Genomic DNA, 18,953 nt, shown 5'->3' with positions numbered 1-18,953 from the left:
GAAAAACCATCAACATGACATAGCTCGAGTCCATCATGCTTCTATCATGCATCAAATCCTTCTTTTTAACTGAACGACATCACATCTCATTTACAAGCGCCCAAGATTTATCATAGCCCGACAACTCCAACTTTGGAGAAGGCACCGGTATCAAACAAAAAGGCTTTTGAAAGATTCTGACAAGCCAGCAAACACCAATTGGTGGCCATAGTTGTCTGGTTACGCACTCTTTGACTGATATGGGTCAATTCATTAACAGCGATATTTAACAGCTCCTTTAAAATAATGAAGTGAGAAAACAAAGTTTCAAAGTGAGAAGCGGGAGAAAAATGTGAGTGAATCGCGGCGACTGCACAAATAAGCAAAATAACCTCAGTCAGACCAATCAGATGGAGCATCCCTTTCCTTTTTTACGTCCTCCCTTTTTTTTAATCCAAAAACGACAGCGGGCACACTGCTACCAAATGGAAATGGTAGAGTCCAATCGCGCAGCGTCCATCGCTAAGGCACTGCGCTGGAGTGAGATGTATGTTCACACTGACATATATCATTAAACCCTCAACCAATGAGCAAGTGAATGCGATTCACACTACCGGCGCTACAGAAGCATTCGTTGGGAGCCTGTGCAGTGGAAAAAGGAGGGCGATGTGGTAGACAACCACATCGCGGACTACGGGATATCTTTGGGATTTTCAGGTAATGTTGCACCACAAAAAAAGTGAAAAAAACAACAACAAAAAAACAATGACGTATCCTGGAAGGACACAAATATTGTAATTGGTGCACTCACATGCCCTCAATTCAAAAAGATCGTCTATCTCCTCCACCTGCTGGAACTTTGTAGCCAGTACGTGGAAGATGGGAGGGGAACACGGCAGGGTTGGGATGGGATGGGGGGTGTCAAAGAAGCATGCAGAGGCAAACCTAACAAGGAGACAAAGGTGAAAGTCGCACCTTCTTTCTCACTGGAGATTAGGGCAAAAGGATCACACAGGACAACCCAACTTGAGGTCACTCTGAACCTTCCAACTCATACAGGAACTTGTGTTGCCATCAAAAAAAAGTACATTCATCGATCGGGCCACCCCCCTCGAGCAAAACGTGATCAATTGTCACATGACCTCTTCTGCATTGCTTCTGATGATGGATTTTAGTTATCGCCGTTAAAAAAAAAGGCTCTTCTTCATACAGACAGAAGGTCCGACGGGGACTTAACAACAAGAAGAACAAAAAAAGAGAAATGATTCAGTGGGTTGTAGTTATTTCCCATCCAGGTGGTCACAATAAGTGAGGAGAGAGCACTAAAGGCAGATTAGTGGGATATCAGTGGGGGTGTGGGGGCTATAAAAATAAAAACATTTCAAGGAAAAACATTGGCAAAAAATACATATCTAGATACTAACAAAGCTTTTGATGAAAAATATTACAAATATGAACTATATACAAAAAACATCAATGTCATATATTATATATATAAAATGTTGGTACCTTCATACCAATATTCCATATACACTATATATATTATATAAATTTATATATTTCTATATCTAGTAAAATATATCAAAGCAGCAGCTATTGGTCAGTCTGAGGAACCCCTTTTGTCTAACTCTTAACTGCTTAAATATCCTTCAGCCATATACGCGAGGACACAGAAAAGAGAGAAAACAACGATAAAAGCCAATAAATTAAAACTGGTCACCCGATGAATATGTGTGTGTGTCATTTTGGAATTCTGCAGAACCAGAAGAAAGACAAAAAAAATGCACAACAAAAGTAAAAGACCCAACGTTGCTCTCGAATTAGACGTTTGTTCTATGATCAACTCATCTTACCGTTTTCAAACTGAAATTTACTCGTGGTCAAAAGGGAAGAAACGTGAGCGCAGTGAGATACTTCTCTTCAGGTATAGGCCACGTATCCAAAGGCCACTATCTGAGTAAAAAGACCAAGTCAGGAGAAGAAAGACACAAATGCAAAGAAACGCCCAGTGGAAGGGGGGGGGGGGGCATGTTTTTTAAGAAATCGAGCAGCCTTGTGGTTGTCTAAGGTTCCTCGTGTTCACAGTTCTGTGTATTTTTTTTTCTTGTGTGTGTATTTGTGTGTTTTTCCCTCAACCGTTTCCAACATAATGCGTCCTTGGAAACATAGGGACAATAAGAAACGATGATAGCGGAAAGACCCATGTGCTGTTTGCATCCCTTGCTAGCCTGTGGTTGGCGGTTATGAGGAAGAAAAAGAAAAAGTCCTGAGATTGGTGTATGTGTGTGTGTGATGAGAAGGTCTTCTCCAAGGTTTAAAAAAGAGGAGGATTCTGAAGGATTCTGAGAGGGCTCCTCGAGAAAAGAAGGAAGGTTGAGGTTGGGCCAGTTCAATAAGTTCTTTCCGGACAACAGGAAACGTTAGGAAGGGCTGGGTCTGGGCAACGATAAGATGCGTCCGTTTTTCTTGCCGCCGTTCATGTGTGTATAGGGGACGTGCTCCTCATAGTTCCCCCTCAGGGCCACGGAGGGCCCGCCGTCTCTGCTTAAGCTCTCCTCTCTCTGAGAATACGAGGACGGGTCCAGGGGGATGCTCTCCATGTTGTCCAGGTCCAAGTCAAATTCCTCCGTCTCGGGGACCTTGTTCTCCTCGCTGTAAAAAAAGGAGACCTCCTGGAAAGACGGGTGCAGGTCGTCCCGTAGCATTTCGATGATCTCGTGGAACATCGGCCGCATTTTGGGATTGTACTGCCAGCACATCTGCATTAAGTTGTGCCTGCATGTTCGAAAAAAGAAACTTGTAAATGAGGAAGCGGAATCACGTGATCCAAAAATCCCAAAATAGATGAGGAAAACCGCCAATACCCTGGACAAATTTCTCACATATTTACCCACGTTTATTCAACAAGGGCTGCAGCTACTGAATACAGTAAACCAGCTACCATCTCGAATTGCGATCTCTCGATTGAGTGTATTTCCACTGTTTACCACTGGATGGCGAGATACTTTTAACTTTCGAGGGGAAAAAAATGCTCGAACAAGACGGGAAGTCCCTGTATGTCAACACAGCCGAGTTTTTGTTAAAAATTATTCAATATCCAAGAATCCTACTTTTTATGCCGACGGAAATCGACAGCGAAAGATTAATTTCATCATCTACATCTGGGATGTGTATGTATTATAAGATGATAACTTTATCTTCTTTACAGTCAATACATTGAGGGATTGGTACACTATACGTATTATTATTGATTTATCAACAGCTTACTCTCTCTCAATGTATGTGTTTAAACGTAATTTTTGTTTTAAAAGTGTGCTTGAACACCTTTCAAAATTAAATACTATAAAAACGCGGCTAGAGAATATTTTAGTCGGTCATTTCTATATCGCAGACTTGTTGCAAGAATACTTTGGAATGTAACCAGTCATTGAAGGGGGTTGACTTTATTTTTATAACCAAGAATTCTATGAACATTCCCATCCATTAATCATCTCACATTTTATTTTACATTATAACCAGCTACAGTCATTTAGCTACTCGCTGACACGTCACACTGTTAGCATTCATAGACATATCGTTGTGATACACATTGCGCTTTTTATCGATATAGTCCCTGTTTTGTGTGAAAAGATCCAAAACTTTGGTCATTTTCTCCCTTGCATCCACTCTTTCCAATGTGGCAAAAAAATTATGTATTTATTTATTTTGGCGCCATGAAACTATAGTTTGTGTGGAAAAATGATCCTTGCTTCATTTTTATTTTTGTTATCGAATGGTTTAAGTTAGTCATTTAATTGTCGCAGCGCTAGTTGATATACATGTAAAACTGATAAACACGTGAGGTAAAATTGTGACTTTGAATAACTCACATCCTCTCGGGACAGTTGTCTGGGCGGTCCAGGTATCCTCCGTCCATGACAAATTTGAGAACCTGCTCATTGGACAGGCCCTGGTAAGGTTGCTCTGCTAGTGTGCTGATCTCCCACAGCACGACGCCAAACGACCTGCGAGAGAGAGCAAGAAAATATCTCAGGATATCTTGATGACAGAAACAATTGCAGCTGTCAAGGTGTTTATGGGGCTGACAGGCTCGCCACCTACCAGCAGTCAGAGTGGGCAGTGAAGACTCCGTCCTTCAGAGATTCCGGAGCCATCCACCTGACAGGAAGCAGGCCCTTCCCCCCTTTACGGTAGTAGTCGGTCTCATAGATGTCTCGTGTCATACCAAAGTCTTAGATGAAGGAAAAGGAGGACGGACAAAATCAGAGCAGTTTTTTTTTTTATCTCATTGAGAAATATAAAATGATATAAAACGCTTTGTTACAACTTCAGCTGTTGTTAAAGTGCTATATAAATCAACGTTTATTGTATTGTGTGTATTGTATAAAAATATTTCATTATCATCTAAATCATGTCAAACTACACTGCAAATTACAAATGCAATAACAAACTTGTTTTTAAGTTTCAAATGTACGCACAAAGAAAATCAAAACGTAACTTATTGCAAAGGAAGAAAAAAAAACATGCGCCTGTGGGTACCTCCAATCTTGACAGTGAAGTCTTCTGCTACCATGCAGTTTCTAGCTGCCAGGTCTCTGTGCACAAACTTCTTGGCGTTGAGGTAGGCCATGCCATCTGCAATTTCCGCAGCCATCTGGATCATCTCCTTCAGGGTAGGTGGAGGACGGCCGGTTGGGTTGTTCTAAAAAGCAACATAAAAAAGTGAATATGTTGTGGAATATGCATATTGGTTACGCATATGCAGGCAGCGCATACCTCAGAGTCTGGCCTGAGGCTTCGGAGATAACTCTTTAGGTCACCGTGTGTCATAAGCTCCATCACCACTAAGGTAGGTTGACCTTTGGACACAACACCTAAAAGGCGTACCTGTAACAATACAAATGATAAAAATCCCATTTTAGAAAGGCATGAATATTGACACTTGAATTGATTTTGCTGAGTCAGCAGAGCTAAAACTAGAAGATAATGTTGGGACATATGATGAGACAGTAGCGGCGCAATTCCAAGTGGGAGTGTTTGTTTTGGGAGTCAAACTGAGTCACGATGGTAGCATCAACATGACTAGCCAGTCGCTGAATATTGAGTGCTTATGCTGGTTGAAGTGACTGTAAGCGTTGTCAATTACCACGTGGTGACAGCTGAAGGCCTTCATGACGGAGGCCTCATTGAGGAACTCGATCCTCTCCCGCAGGCTGGCCGATTCGTTGACCGTCTTGACGGCCACGCGGGTGTCCGGGTCACCTTTGACAATGTCCTTGGCGATTCCTTCGTACACCATGCCGAAGGAGCCCTGACCCAGTTCTCCGAGCACTGTGATCTTCTCCCGTGGAACTTCCCATTCGTCAGGAACATAAACTACACAAAATGGTGGAATTGAGAGCATCCCTCCTTCCAGGTTTGTCATGATGTTTCTTACCATCGTTGGCACTGAGGTACTCTGGGTTTGAGGAGGCAATGAGGGGTCCAGTTGGACCCTCTGTCTGCCTGTAACAGATCCAAATCAGATTTTTCATGAGATTTCTTTCATTTAAAACATGTGTTTTGGCACCAAAATGATTGGGAAACACTGCCTGAATGAACAAATAGCAGGTCATTTGGTTCTGAAAGATACGAAGTGTGAATTCTAACGTCGTACGTACTTTTTCTTGAAGACCACAAAGACAGCACCCCCAACGATCAGCAGCAGGATGAAGCAGATAACCGGGCCAATTACAACGCCAATGATACCAGGATCCTCTGCAAGTCACATCCGAGTCTTGGGTCAGGTAATAATTACAAGTCAAGCCAACACAAGGCAAGTTTAAAAATGTACAATTTTAAACGTTCAAAGTATCAAGTCCACATGTGTGTGTGTTGTATTTTGAGACAGTTCACTTGTGAACTGTTGCGCAAGGTTTTGCAACCACAGGTAGGGAAGCAAATTGGATGCTGTTCACCAATTTCTGTCCCATCATAGTTTCAGACCTTGACATGGAGATGTCACCAATCAAAGCATGAAGGAGCATCCCTGTGAACGGTTTCATTTCAATTCATTCATCTGGCCTTACTGTTGGGCATGAAGAAGTAGGTGGTTTCTGTGAAAGAGCCGTTTCCTGCCAAGGAGGTGGCGCGGATCCTCACGCTGTAGTTCCCGGGGTGCACGAGGGACAATTTGGTGCCGCCAGACTTGAGGTACGCAGGACGAGAAACACAAGCTGTGTGGACCTGGTACCCCGCCCCCCACAACATTAAGATTAACATCAAGAATCCAAATACATACAGGTGTGTCATAAGGCTTCATCGGTCGAACACACGTATTACCATTTTTAATCTATTCATTTTTCATATGCCAACACTTTGTTAAAATAAATAAATACCCCACACCTTTTTTAAAGGCAGGAAGGAAATTGATGATTTTTCAAAATTTCTTGGGGGTGGCAATATCAGAATCAGAATCATCTTTATTGCCAAGTATGTAGAACACACAAGGAATTTGTTTCCGGTAGAACACGCTGCACTAGTATCGTTGTAAAAAAAAATCCTCCTATCTCGCAGGATAGAGCCAACTTTGCACTTAATAGCAGGCAAATTTGACTTCCACATTCAGAACCCCCCATCCCCATCCAAAAAAAAAAAAGAAACTGCAGTAGAGTGACCGGTTTTCAGTTACTCGAGCACCATTAATGTGATGTCTTCATAAATCCGACCAACAGCACAAAGTGAAATAAATTTTTGACTCTAAAATTAATTATCTTTAGCCACTACAGTGTTTTGAAGAACAATTGTGACATTCTTTGAATCATTGATGGATTATTTGTGTCTTTGAATAAAGTGAATGGTTTTACAGTACTCCCCCTTCTTACCTACACTTTTTTAACTAACCTTGTGTGGCGAATGTCAAATTTTGGTTTTAGTGTTAAAATATTTTTCATCACTTGCACTCTGGCATTCAATTCAGCATGATTTTGACTTGATCTTGGTTTCACTTCATGGTGCTTTCTATTATCTTTGTGACTGCTTCATGTCATGTATATGATAACTGTCCATGTTAAGCGCTTTGTTACAGCTTCAGCTGTGGTTAAAGCGCTTGATAAATCAATGTAATACGTAATAATAACACATTTCATTTATAAGCGCCTTTCAAAACTGTAGTTTTTCTGTGGGTGAGCAGCGGTAGCCACACGCGTCAGCGTTCACTCAACGCGGAAGTAACACGGCTAGAAAGCTAGCTAGCTAATAGATAGCTAACAGATAGCTAGCTAGGCCTTCACTCAACCCGGAAGTAATCAGATAGAAAGGTAGCTAGCTAATAGACAGCTAATTAGATAGCTAAGTAACTCGGATAGAAAGCGAGCTAGCAAATAGATAGCTAACAGATAGTATTGTATTGTCTTGTATCCGCTGAAAAATGGATGGCAGGGCCCTCGGGCCATAGTTTGGACACATCTGCTATACATTTTAGTAGAATGATACTTTGTTTTAGCTGCAGAGTGCGAGCAAAGTGCAGTGTCTATCCCTGTGCCTGCATTGGAGTCTTCCTTCCCGCTTCCGTCACTATGGAAACAGAGCAGCGACTGGCTCCTCTACTCAAGCAGTGGCATCATGAATAGCAATGCAAGTTGAATCCACACATTTATGCCACATAAATAACTCACAGATAAATGTATGCAAATATACACAACAGAAGAAGCAACACTGCAGTTTTATAAATGAATGAATAGCATTTTCAAATTCTGACTGTCTGATAATATACAACATGGCATTGTAAGGTGGCTCCTCGAAGAGCCGGGTTGGTACTGACCTCAGTCTCCCCAACTTTCCGGTAAAAGACTTCATAGAGGACGATGAGACCGTTTGGAGAGACTGGTGCCTTCCACTTAATGAACACGGATGCAGGCTCGCCGTTCATTAACTCGTGAGTCACCTGGCTTGGGATGTCATCTGCTTTCTCTGTACAAATACGACCATGATGAAGAAAATAGAAAAGGTTGAGATTATCTTCTTCGCATGCTTTAGGGGAGGCGTAGCCTTGCTCATTTCTCAGGGCGTTGTGCAATGCGGATTCACCTTCTGGCATAGTTCGAGCACTGATATAAGTCGCCATGCTGCAGCGCTTGAGGTCTGTGGGATGGTTGCAGGCCATAATCTCAATTTTATAGCTGGTAAAATGTTGCAGGTTGGAGATGACAGTTGATTCTTTTGAGAAGACTTTCAGTTCAACCTGTACAGGTGGTTCAAAAAAAAGACATTTAAGGACAACCATTTTTTTACCAAGTTTTCTTTCCAAACATGAATGATCATATCAGTCGTAAATGATCATGTCATTTACTGGGATTCAACAAAAAAATTACAAATAACAAAGAACATACCTTAGCTCCCTCCTCATCCTCCTCTTTCGGCACAGCTTTGGTAGACGCGTTACGAATGCTGGGGACAGTAGGAAGAAGGAAAGGCATTTCGGTGGCGTTGGCCACTCCCACTGAACGTCGTCGACGTGAAGGTCTGGAAAAAGAGCACATGAAGCATTTAGCAAACGTTGACAGTAAAGCTGTTTGAGGCTCCAGATGGACAGCGACAAAAAAGGTCAAGCGAATATTGCAATCGCCAGATAGGCTTGTTTGGAACCCCACACTCCTTTGTTCGTTGATCATTCGATCAGATTGTTGGTGGGTGTGGATTCAAAATGTGTAGGCATGTAATTGCAATTGAAGTTAGATTTGCCCTCTTGGGCAGTCTAACTCCATGACCGTCTTCTCTGTATCTCCACTAGATGGGATGCATGAGCCAACGTCCACTTCCCCAAATGTCAATGAACTACTGAACGCATTGAACAGTACCTTTTTCGAAGTGGTGTACAAACTTTCTCTAACGGGCATTTTCACCTCTCTGAAAGCATAATTGACTATTGAGTTAAATGCTGCTCAGGTGGGAGGGCAAAAAAACAAGTCTTCGATCCCCTTGCGTGATGGAAAAAAGGAACACGGAGAGGTCTTGGTACACTCGCTTGCATGACACTGACCTATTACAGCACGGGTTTGAAGTTCCTGCTGAGGTGTGTGTGAGGTTCAAAGTGTGTGTGTGTGTGCGTGCGTGTGTGTGTGTGTGTGTGTGTGTGTGTGTGTGTGTGTGTGTGTGTGTGTGTGTGTGTGTGTGTGTGTGTGTGTGTGTGTGTGTGTGTGTGTGTGTGTGTGTGTGTGTGTCCGAGTCCGAATGACCGTTTGCATGACTGCACGCCTGACTGGCGTGAATGATAATGACGGCAGTAATCACTCCCTGTAGGGAAGCCGCAACAAAGCGTGTATATGTGTTTCAAGCGGAAGGGTTAGGTGCGCTGGAGCCTCCAGAATGGGCACCTCCCACCATGTGCCCACCCACTGTGCTGCCCGGAACAAGAACAAGTCCATATCAAAATGACGCACACAAACATTGAAGGACAAGGGAGGGTTGGCACGCAGCTACAGTAGACAAACAAGGACAAAAGATGATCGTGTCTGGCTGGTTCGAGGGCCTTTGATGGTCTGCCTTATCATTGAGAGAGTCATAATCAAACCGCTATCTGCGCTGCATGTTAAAATCACCAGCAACTTATTTGCTGTGTCAGCACTTTGACTTTCCAAAGCGCCGCTGTCAAAAAGACATTTCCGCAACGTACCTGCTCTCAAAGACTTCATTGTGCAGGTAGTTCTCAAAGGTCTTGCGGTACTCAATCTCCTCCTGCTCCTTTTTGAGCTGAATGTCCGTCTTGGGACAGGCGCAACATTTGCCCCCTATGTTCGGCTCGTCGGTGTGGTTCCATTTTTGCTCGTCGTCGCTATCCAGGTGGGTCGGGGTCCGCGATGGCAACTTCATTCCTGCGGAAGGGCCAAATACGTTTGCAATCGTGACAAACCGATTCGTGCGAAAACAGCTCAAGCGGTCAGATAGCAACCTTGCAGGCAGTAGTCAAACTTGTAGAGGTCGCTGTCCTCGGGTTGCTTGCGGCAGACGACCCGGTAGTGGGTGATGTTGCCGTTGGGATTGGTGGGAGGCTTCCACTTGAGGATGATTTGAGAGGAGGAGTTCGAGGAGGAGATGGGATCCAGAGGCACTGAGGGCTCTGAAGAAAATTGAGGTAGACAAACGTTAGGGCACAACATTCCCGAAACGTCTGGCTCGATCCGTCATCCTTGACTTTTTTTTTCAACCCTCTGTTATTGCTGTACGAAGGTAACCTACCGAGTTTTTGTCCCCATTGGCACTATGGAGAAATGATTTGAATGAGTCAGTCCTTTGTTTGCACGTTTGTGTGCAAATGACGATAGTGGCCTTCCTGCCAAGTGTTTCGCTCTATTTGACTGATCAGTGATCAGCCGTGCTAACAGGCCGACACAATCGCTATTAAAATGTAGCAAGAAAACATGCTGCTACGAGCGGCATTTCAACAATGTTGCGTAAACATTGACTTATAATTTCTGAGTCAGGATTTTTACTGTAATTCAAGTCACACAATATGTTTTTTTTAGGTAGAGAAGCATGACACGTAAACGATGTTGAACTCATTCACCGCCAGACGTGCAAAAATGCGTCCACTCCAGTGCCAGGGTTTTCGTCATTATCACTTGAATTCCAGGACTCACAGAATATGGAGTTTTAGGACTAAACATTCAGTACAGCGTTAGAAACCTTATACTCTCTTCATTCATCAGACAAAAAGAGTTAATTCCTAAATGATATGGGTCTGGAGTTATATGAGCTTGAAATGAGGGTGGCTGTCCAAAATACAATGCATTACATACTTTTTGGTTTATATAGCACTTAAACAACAGCTGAAGATGGAACAAAGCGCTAACATGGAAAAAGGGAAATGCTCCCCCTTGTGGAAGGGAAAAAATATTGCCAGAGGCCATGGACAGTGCTTTATCGGCACTCAAGCATGAAAAAACAAAACCTGAACAAATTCGGGAATAGCGCTCTACGTCATATTTTGAATTCCCAAATATATTCGTGAATTAGATGTGAATGAGTTAAGAAACTAAAAGTTAACTGGAAGGCAAAGATGGTCAAGTTCAAATTTTGATCTTTACATCTTAATCCATCTGGTCTAAAATAGGTGTCTACAACACAGGGTTGAAAGTCAAGGCCCGGGGGCCATATTTGGCTCGCCACATCATTTTACTTGGCCCTAGAAAGCAAATCAAGCATGTCAAGTGCTGTGAAGCTTGCTAAATTCCGAACCAAAATTTCAAATTGTCGTATGTAAACCACAATAACAGTCATTATTTTTTACTTCAAATTTGAAAATGAGTTATTCATTAATGTGCTGTGCGTTCTGTATGTAATATATGAAGGAGATGAAACATTTTCATGGTTTCCCCAAATTCATAACAGCCCCCGAGAGGACACCGTAACTATCTGTGAAACTCACTGGAAGCATCGGTGCGGACATAGATGATTTCACTCTTGGCCCCGTGAACCTGATGCTCGTCAGACGCAGACAGCTGGGTTTTAACCATGATGGCGTACTGAGTCCACGGTTTTAGAGGTCGTATCAAATGGCCCGGCTCATTCTGCTCCTTGTTGTCGGTAGCGCGGGGTGGTGGGTCAACGTCGGCGATCACCCAGCTGTTTGAACCGCACGCATCCTGCCCATCAAACTCGGTCACATTCTTGTACGGCCTTCGGAGGACACAGAGAGAAGTCAGCTGTGATATGGTGTAAAACACTGGTGTCAAAGTCAAGGCCCGGGGGCCAAATCTGGCCCGCCACATCATTCGATTCGGCCCGCGAAAGCATATCAAAGATGATGCTTGCTAAAATCCGAACCAAAATGTCGTATTTTTGGATGTAAACCACAATATTATTCTTGACTTGAGATTTGAAAACTAGTTATTCATTAATTTGTTGTGGACTCTATATGTAATATGTGGAGGGGATGAAACATTGTAATGTCTTCCCAAATTCAAAATGGCCCTCGAGAGGAAACCATAACTACAATGTGGCCCGTGGCAAAAAATGACTTTGACACCCCTGGTGTAAAACAACCATCAATCCATTTTCCAAAACAATGGCAGAATTCATGCTAAAGAAACACCAGTCCAAACTAAGATAAATTTGCCTTATGTGAGATGCTTACGCTTCTTTGTAGAGGACCATGAACCCCAGCAAGTCTCTGAAATCTAATGGCCAAAAAGGCTCCCACTTCACCAAAATCTTGTTTGACGCTGCCTTGATGAATGTGAATTTCAGCAGCTTGGTTTCACCTGGGGAGATAAAGCAGACGATAAGCATGTATCTTTCAACGCACCCCTGACCCCCAAATAATTACATAAATACAAAAATAAAAAGGGGATAGGTTCCTCTAATATGTGTACAAATACAAATGACAGAGAAGCGAGAGGCACGTCAGCTACATCTGCAAACATTGGTGCACGAAATCCTTCACCACAGAAACAATGGAAATAACGTTTTAAAAGACAATGGTAATCATGTGAGGCTCTATTGTCAAAATCACAATGGATATAAACAACAAACCATCCAAAACATGTCTCATGAAAGAACATTGAGTGTCAAACCATATAAATGAGACAAGGCCCCCCAGACCCCCATTTTTTTCCTACAGTAATGACAATGGACATTTTCTGGAACTGAGAAGAGTCAAAGCAATGTATTTGCCTCTCTGAAATTAAATCCTGGTTTGCCCATAACTTCCTAAAACTTAACAGTGAAAAAACTGAAATTCTCCTCGTTGGTACCATACCCACCTTGAGCAAAGCTAACAGTTTCTCTCTCACTATTGACAATGCGACCGTTTCTCCCTCCCATCGGGTTAAAAGCTTAGGTGTCATCCTTGACAGCACACTATCTTACCACTCCCATATAAATAACGTAACCCGATCTGCGTACTTCCACCTATGTAATATCAATCGTCTTCGCCCGTCTCTCACTCCTCACACCACTGCTATCCTCGTTCATAGTCTTGGCACCTCTTGGATTGACTATTGCGATTCACTTCTCTTTGGTGTCCCTCAGAAACTTCTCCACAAACTTCAACTCGTCCAGAATTCTTCAGCCCGGATCATCACCAGAACCTCATCCTTTCACCACATCACCCCCGTCCTCCAAGAGTTCCACTGGCTCCCGGTCAAATATAGAATACACTTTAAAATTCTTCTTTATACATTTAAAGCCATCCATAACCTTGACCCCCCATACTTATCTGACCTTCAAATTTCTATTCCCTCTCGTTCCCTCAGATCCTCTTCCTCCCTCCACCTCTGTGTGCCCCGCCCCTCAGCACGATGGCGGACAGAGCTTTCAGCTGCTCTGCCGCCAAACTGTGGAACTCACTTCCTCTCAACATTCGTAACATTGATTCTCTTCCCACCTTCAAGTCCCAATATCAAAACCCAACTATTTAAAATTGCATTTTCTGTGTAGCTCTTTCTCTTGTTTCTATTTATAATTGTATTTTATTTATTGTATTCTATTTATTACAATACCTATGCTTGTCTGTCTGTTAAGTGTCCTTGAGAGCTTTGAAAGGCGCTAAAAATTAAATCTATTATTATTATTATTATTATTATTATTATTATAGGTGCACCTCATTTATTATTTTATTTGACCATTTCAATCTAACCAAATTGGAGTGTTTTTTTTTTTTCTTCTGTGATGTTTTTTCTCTGAAAATTTGTAATTTGTGTGAGTTGATTCAGGACTCGCTGTTTAAATGTGAATCGGCAGCAAACATCGACTTGTGTTGTGAGTTGAGGTTCTATGAACAAAGTTATGCTCACAGCAATCACATCAACTTACAGGAGGCTTGGTCTCCGTTGGTGCGTACAGCAATGTCATTCTTTTGGTTGCGATTGACGGTGCCTGTCACCTGCTCCATTTTGCTGATTTCAGACATGCACAGTTTGGAGTTATAGTGGAAGAAGGTGCGGCCGCGCTGGATGGTCAGGTTGTGCTTGGACCAGTCCCACAGTTCGCGTAGATTCTGGTTGTCCAGTGCATAGAAGGCATAGATGCTGAAAGCAATTGAGAGATGCATTTGTCAGACATAGCGAGAGAGGGTGAAGAAGAGGGAAAAGGGGGAAGAAGCCTTACTCTCCCTCCAGATGCTCCCCCCTGATGATGCGCAGTTTACGGAGGAATGAGAGGGACACAAGGGCGTAGGCTCTGCGAACAGTCAGGTAGCCTGTGATCTCCTCAATCTGACCCAAACTAGCCTCCAGCTCGGCAGCTATGTTATCTGCAGGGGGGGAGACAGCAGAGTCAGCTATTGGGGTGAAAAATGATCAAAGCAAGCAATGGACAGTTAAGACGGTGCCTGAATGAAAGAGGGCAGGGGCAAAGACGAAAATCTGAGCGTCAATAGGAGGCACAGCAGGAGTTGTGCAAATGTACTCACTCCCGCCTCGAATCTTGATGATCATGTTGCCGTGGAGAACGGTGCAACCTCTCAACGCCTGGGCCGAGGTGACCGAGTCAATGGTTTTATTCCCCACGCAAAGCTTGGGACAGAGACCTGCGCACGGCGAGCATGTCAACCTGCATGGAGCGAGAGAACCATCGATAAAAACATCAGCATCCTAATGAGAGCGGTGAGGGCAGCCTTTGCTGACATGATACCCGTCAAAACGGATCAATATGGACAAACAAGGACGTTCTATGCATTTACTCAAAAGGGGATTATTGTGCTCGATATATTTCCAGCTGAGACGCCACTGCAATTGAGGTCAAAAGGAAGCACAATTCTAAACATTTGGAAATTTGGTGTGCCAATGTGAGCTTGACTGGGAGAGCAGCACACGGTGGCATGGTACCCAAGTTCACCAATGGGGCTCTTTGTTCTTTGTGTGTGTGTGTGTGTGTGTGTGTGTGTATGTGTGTGTGTTATGACAAGAAACTGCTTTGTTCAGGAAAAGGCTTTGATGGTACTCTTCCAATACTTTTTGACAATACCTAATCAACTAAGAGCAGCAGAGTGTCTCAGTTTGGCTGTTTCCCCAACAAAAGCAAAATTGCACACAGTGTTGCGTTAAATAACAGCTTTACTGTTTTTTTTAATACTTCCGATAGGAAAATTGTTTTGAATTGCTAACCAATCGGACACTATCCAACAATATTCTGCCCCTGAAGTTCCACTCTATTATGATATACATTCACAATTTTTGATTTTTAAAACCAGTCAATTTGCATACTGTTGTCAACCTACTAAGTACCGTATCAGTAGTAGCGCATAACAACAGCCTCTACTGTAGCGTCTTGCAATGTGGTGTGCCCTACATTTGGATTTTTAAAATATATTTATATATTATACTTTATAAAACTTTTTTCATTCATTGATGGTGCGCCTTATACTCTCGTGCGCCTTATATATGCAAAAGGTTTGAGAATATACCATTCATCACTTTGCTGCGGTAAAATGTCAATTTCTCCACTGCGAGACGAATAAAGGCAAATCCAATCATTGGGGATACACCTTATACTGCGGTGCACCTTATACGCCGGAAAATACGGTACTGTTGTTCTGAAAGGATTTGACCGACTTTCAAGATGGCTGGATTAGTGCGACAAATATATAAGTGGCTGTGTTTGAACACGAAAAGCATAAACAAAACCCACAAATACTCAAGTACACAGATTGATTGGCCATGGAATGGGAGATGACATTGTGCAATGAAGAAGGAATGTGTTGTGTTGTGTTGTGCTGGTGTGCGTCGGTTCGCGAGCGGGCATGACACAGCACTTCCAACACAACAAGGCCTGGAGTGTTCTAACAAATTAAAAACCCCTTTTACATTGCCTGTAAAAGAGAGGGGCTTTCCGCCTTTTCATTTGCAGCAATGAGTGGGACATCGTCAACCCAACTATTTTTTCCTTTTATTTAAAGCACCTTAGCTGTAATGTTGACAACTGCATGAAAAAAGCTATTCCGCAAACGGATGACAAATTAAATGGACATTGTGACGCATCATATTACCTTACTACCACTTTGTGAAAGAGCAAAGTTATTCCAATTTGCATTTTTCTGGCTCAGCAGTGATGTGAGATCTCTGTGTGAATGAGGCTTAAATAATATGTAAGCGGTACAGTCATACTAGCACTGGTAGTGTCTGTATATTTGAAATATGCGTCTACAGATGCTTTTTGCAGATGATTTTAATTAATCCCAGTGTCCGCCACAAATAAAACATGTGGCCAAGAGGTTATATCCTCTCCTCTTTCATCTAGAACTGTTCATGCCACAAATGGGGTACAGAAAGTGCTGAAGAATTAATGACTCTGTATCCTTGTGTTGTCACATTGTTTGTTATTTATTTATTTTATTTATTTTTTACTTTATGTTACTTCTGGGTTGAGTGAACGCTGGTGCTCACCCGCAGAAAAAAATATTCTGTGACTGTAAAGTGTCCTTGAGAGTTTTGAAAGGGGCTTATAAATGAAATGTATTATTATTATTATTATTATTATTATTATTATTATAATAGCTGACCAGTTTTATTATAGGACAAGATAAGACACGTTGCCTCAGCTGCGGCTGATTTTTTTTTGGTCCAAAAAACCCTTTAAAATGTAACAATTTAATGAATGCGAAACAAAATGAGTATTTATTTTGTAGATGTTTTTTCTTTTTTCTTTTCTTGTGCCACTGAATGATTGGTGAAATGATTCATTGCAATTTAAAAAAAGAATCCAAAGACAACAATTTATACATTTAGCATATTTTTGTGACCAATATGAGTAATTGGTTGACTGAATTGTGAACGATTGAGCTTTAAAATGGTTTATCAAATAAGTTTCCTTTCTTATAAAAAGTCATTGTTTAAAAAGACATTTATTCTGCAAACAATATTTTTTCGTCACGTTTGTGAATGACTTGGCCGAAGTGTCCATTTGAAATGAAAAAAGCAAACGTGTGTTTTAACCTCTCATGTCAAACAAGCTCTATCCAAAATATACTGATCACAATACCAATCAATGCATACACAATTCAAGGTCAATATACTGTATCAGACAAAGACACGCCACTAGGCTGTTTTGGTTAATTTGCACAAGGAAGGATACAGGCTGAAGGTTCCTCATCCTCTGCGCATCACATCAGGCTGCAGACACAACAAAACGTTGTGCATGAGCGGCCTTCTCTTACTGCAGACGTGCACTCCTGCACGTAATCGCATCCCGTGTGCGTGCACTCGGAATGAAGGGCTTCGTAGTGCCACTTTTCAGGAAACACATTCACAAAAGAAAAACCTCATCCAGCGAGCAGCCCGGCCGTGCGCGCGCACACACACTCACACACACACACAACCGCATGGAGGATAACATTTCATTCACAAACGAGGCCTCTCAAGAGAAACATAATCCTGCTTTTTAATTCCGACTGAAGCATTGACAGCACTACCTTGGAGGGTCTGCCTCAGATCTCAACCAAGAATCTGTGCAGCATTGTCAACTTTGCTTCTCTCACTGTACTGACATCTCCGTGGTGGCCGTTTTTTGTGATGAATGAAACAACACTTCCAAAGCTGCTTCTTTGTTAGCTGGTTCTGGCAGACAAAGAATGTGGAGGTTTTTTTTTTTTTTGCAATGTAAGACCAAGCAAGCATACATGAATTCTATATTATGTTTATGCAAATGTTATTGTGAGGCCCTTTGCCTGGGAAGCACACACAAGAGATGGTGCAATATAAAATTCTTCAACCGTTCGACTCCCCTTGCCATCTGGGGTCTGAGTTTCCCAAGTCTTGAGGAATGCAGTTGTGGAATTTTATGTCACAGCACCTGGGTGAAACGGCCAATTATAGTGTCCTAAATATTAACTAATTCACTGCCAGACATGTGCAAAAATGTGTCCACTTCAGTGGCAGGGTTTTTGACATCACCACTCAAATTCCAGGACCTACAGAATAATGAGATTTAGGACTACATACACCACAAGTGTCAAAGTCAAGGCCCGGGGGCCAAATCCGGCCCGCCACATATTCTTTTTTCAGCCCGCGAAAGCAAATCAAACTTGTGAACTTGTCCATTATACTTGCTAAAATCTTAACCAAAATGTCATATTTTTGGATGTAAACCACAATCATTTCATTCAACAAGTCATTTTTCTTGACTTCAGATTTGAAAACTAGTTATTAATTATTTTATTTAGCGCTCTGTATGTAATATGTGGAGGGGATTAAACATTCTAATGGCTTCCCCAAATTCATAACGGCCCTCGGGAGGAAACCATATCTACAACGTGGCCCGCAGCAAAAAACGACTGACACCCCTGACATACACATTCAATACAGCGTTAGAAACCTGAGACTTTCTTCTTTCATCAGAAAAAAATAGTTAATTCCTAAGTTATATGGGTCTGCTATATGAGTCATCTGAGCTTGAAATGGGGGCGGCTGTACAAAAGGCGAATCCTGCCCCCTCGAGGGAGGGAAAAACATTGCCAGAGGTCTGACCAGCACTTAATTGGGAGTCCCCCCCACCCTCAGCAAGCAAATTCAAAACTCGAACAAATTCGGGTATATACATATATAAATTCTTCCACTTTATGGATTTTTATCAAATTGGCAAAGATGTCCATAAAACAACGGTGGGAGACAAATCTTGCTTGTATTTTTGTGCCTTCTTTTTTTTGCCAACCTCTTTCCACACGGAAAATGATATATTCAGCTCCCTCAGAAGTAACGCTCTAGTTGCAGCGTAGAAAGAGAGAATGTTTTGGCCCGCTGTAGTGAAAAACACAGACACACAGGCAGACGGCAGGCAGCTCTTAAAGGGCTGGTGTTTATCTGTCCGGTTGAACCCGGTGACTTAAGCAGCGGTGTCTGGTTGGGAAAGTGGATGCAGTTTTGGCAAAACCAGATTCGTCACACACCAACTTGCTTTTTTTTCAACTGCACTGCTGCACTTAATCTGTCTTTTATCTATCTGGCACTATTGTCAAACTAAAGGGTTTGAGCAAACATGAAACATTTTGTAACTTCTCTCAA

The 18,953-nt window shown here is 42.3% G+C and overlaps 1 protein-coding gene across 1 annotated transcript in view; it reads right to left on the bottom strand.

Moving 5' to 3' along the window:
* The window catches only part of insrb (insulin receptor b), an 82,492-nt gene that overhangs the window by 1,797 nt on the left and 61,742 nt on the right, over nucleotides 1–18,953 (bottom strand). Inside the window, exons 5-23 of the mRNA XM_089001783.1 lie at nucleotides 14,369–14,508; nucleotides 14,065–14,209; nucleotides 13,771–13,985; nucleotides 12,092–12,218; nucleotides 11,384–11,634; nucleotides 9,908–10,075; nucleotides 9,632–9,830; nucleotides 8,349–8,481; nucleotides 8,047–8,200; nucleotides 7,781–7,929; nucleotides 6,048–6,204; nucleotides 5,640–5,736; nucleotides 5,417–5,484; nucleotides 5,126–5,355; nucleotides 4,756–4,866; nucleotides 4,519–4,681; nucleotides 4,081–4,210; nucleotides 3,849–3,983; nucleotides 1–2,754 (exon numbers count right to left, since the gene is read on the bottom strand). The exon at nucleotides 1–2,754 is cut by the window's left edge and continues 1,797 nt beyond it. Coding sequence (XP_088857909.1) covers nucleotides 2,400–2,754; nucleotides 3,849–3,983; nucleotides 4,081–4,210; nucleotides 4,519–4,681; nucleotides 4,756–4,866; nucleotides 5,126–5,355; nucleotides 5,417–5,484; nucleotides 5,640–5,736; nucleotides 6,048–6,204; nucleotides 7,781–7,929; nucleotides 8,047–8,200; nucleotides 8,349–8,481; nucleotides 9,632–9,830; nucleotides 9,908–10,075; nucleotides 11,384–11,634; nucleotides 12,092–12,218; nucleotides 13,771–13,985; nucleotides 14,065–14,209; nucleotides 14,369–14,508 — 3,127 coding nt within the window. The 3' untranslated portion in view covers nucleotides 1–2,399. The remainder of the gene's footprint in view (nucleotides 2,755–3,848; nucleotides 3,984–4,080; nucleotides 4,211–4,518; nucleotides 4,682–4,755; nucleotides 4,867–5,125; nucleotides 5,356–5,416; nucleotides 5,485–5,639; nucleotides 5,737–6,047; nucleotides 6,205–7,780; nucleotides 7,930–8,046; nucleotides 8,201–8,348; nucleotides 8,482–9,631; nucleotides 9,831–9,907; nucleotides 10,076–11,383; nucleotides 11,635–12,091; nucleotides 12,219–13,770; nucleotides 13,986–14,064; nucleotides 14,210–14,368; nucleotides 14,509–18,953) is intronic.

Source organism: Hippocampus bargibanti, linkage group LG07, assembly GCF_051943395.1.
Source record: "Hippocampus bargibanti isolate YZ-2025 linkage group LG07, ASM5194339v1, whole genome shotgun sequence".
Taxonomy (NCBI): Eukaryota; Metazoa; Chordata; class Actinopteri; order Syngnathiformes; family Syngnathidae; genus Hippocampus; species Hippocampus bargibanti.
Note: the sequence above shows the minus strand (reverse complement) of the source record. Positions and strands in the feature narration are given on the sequence as shown.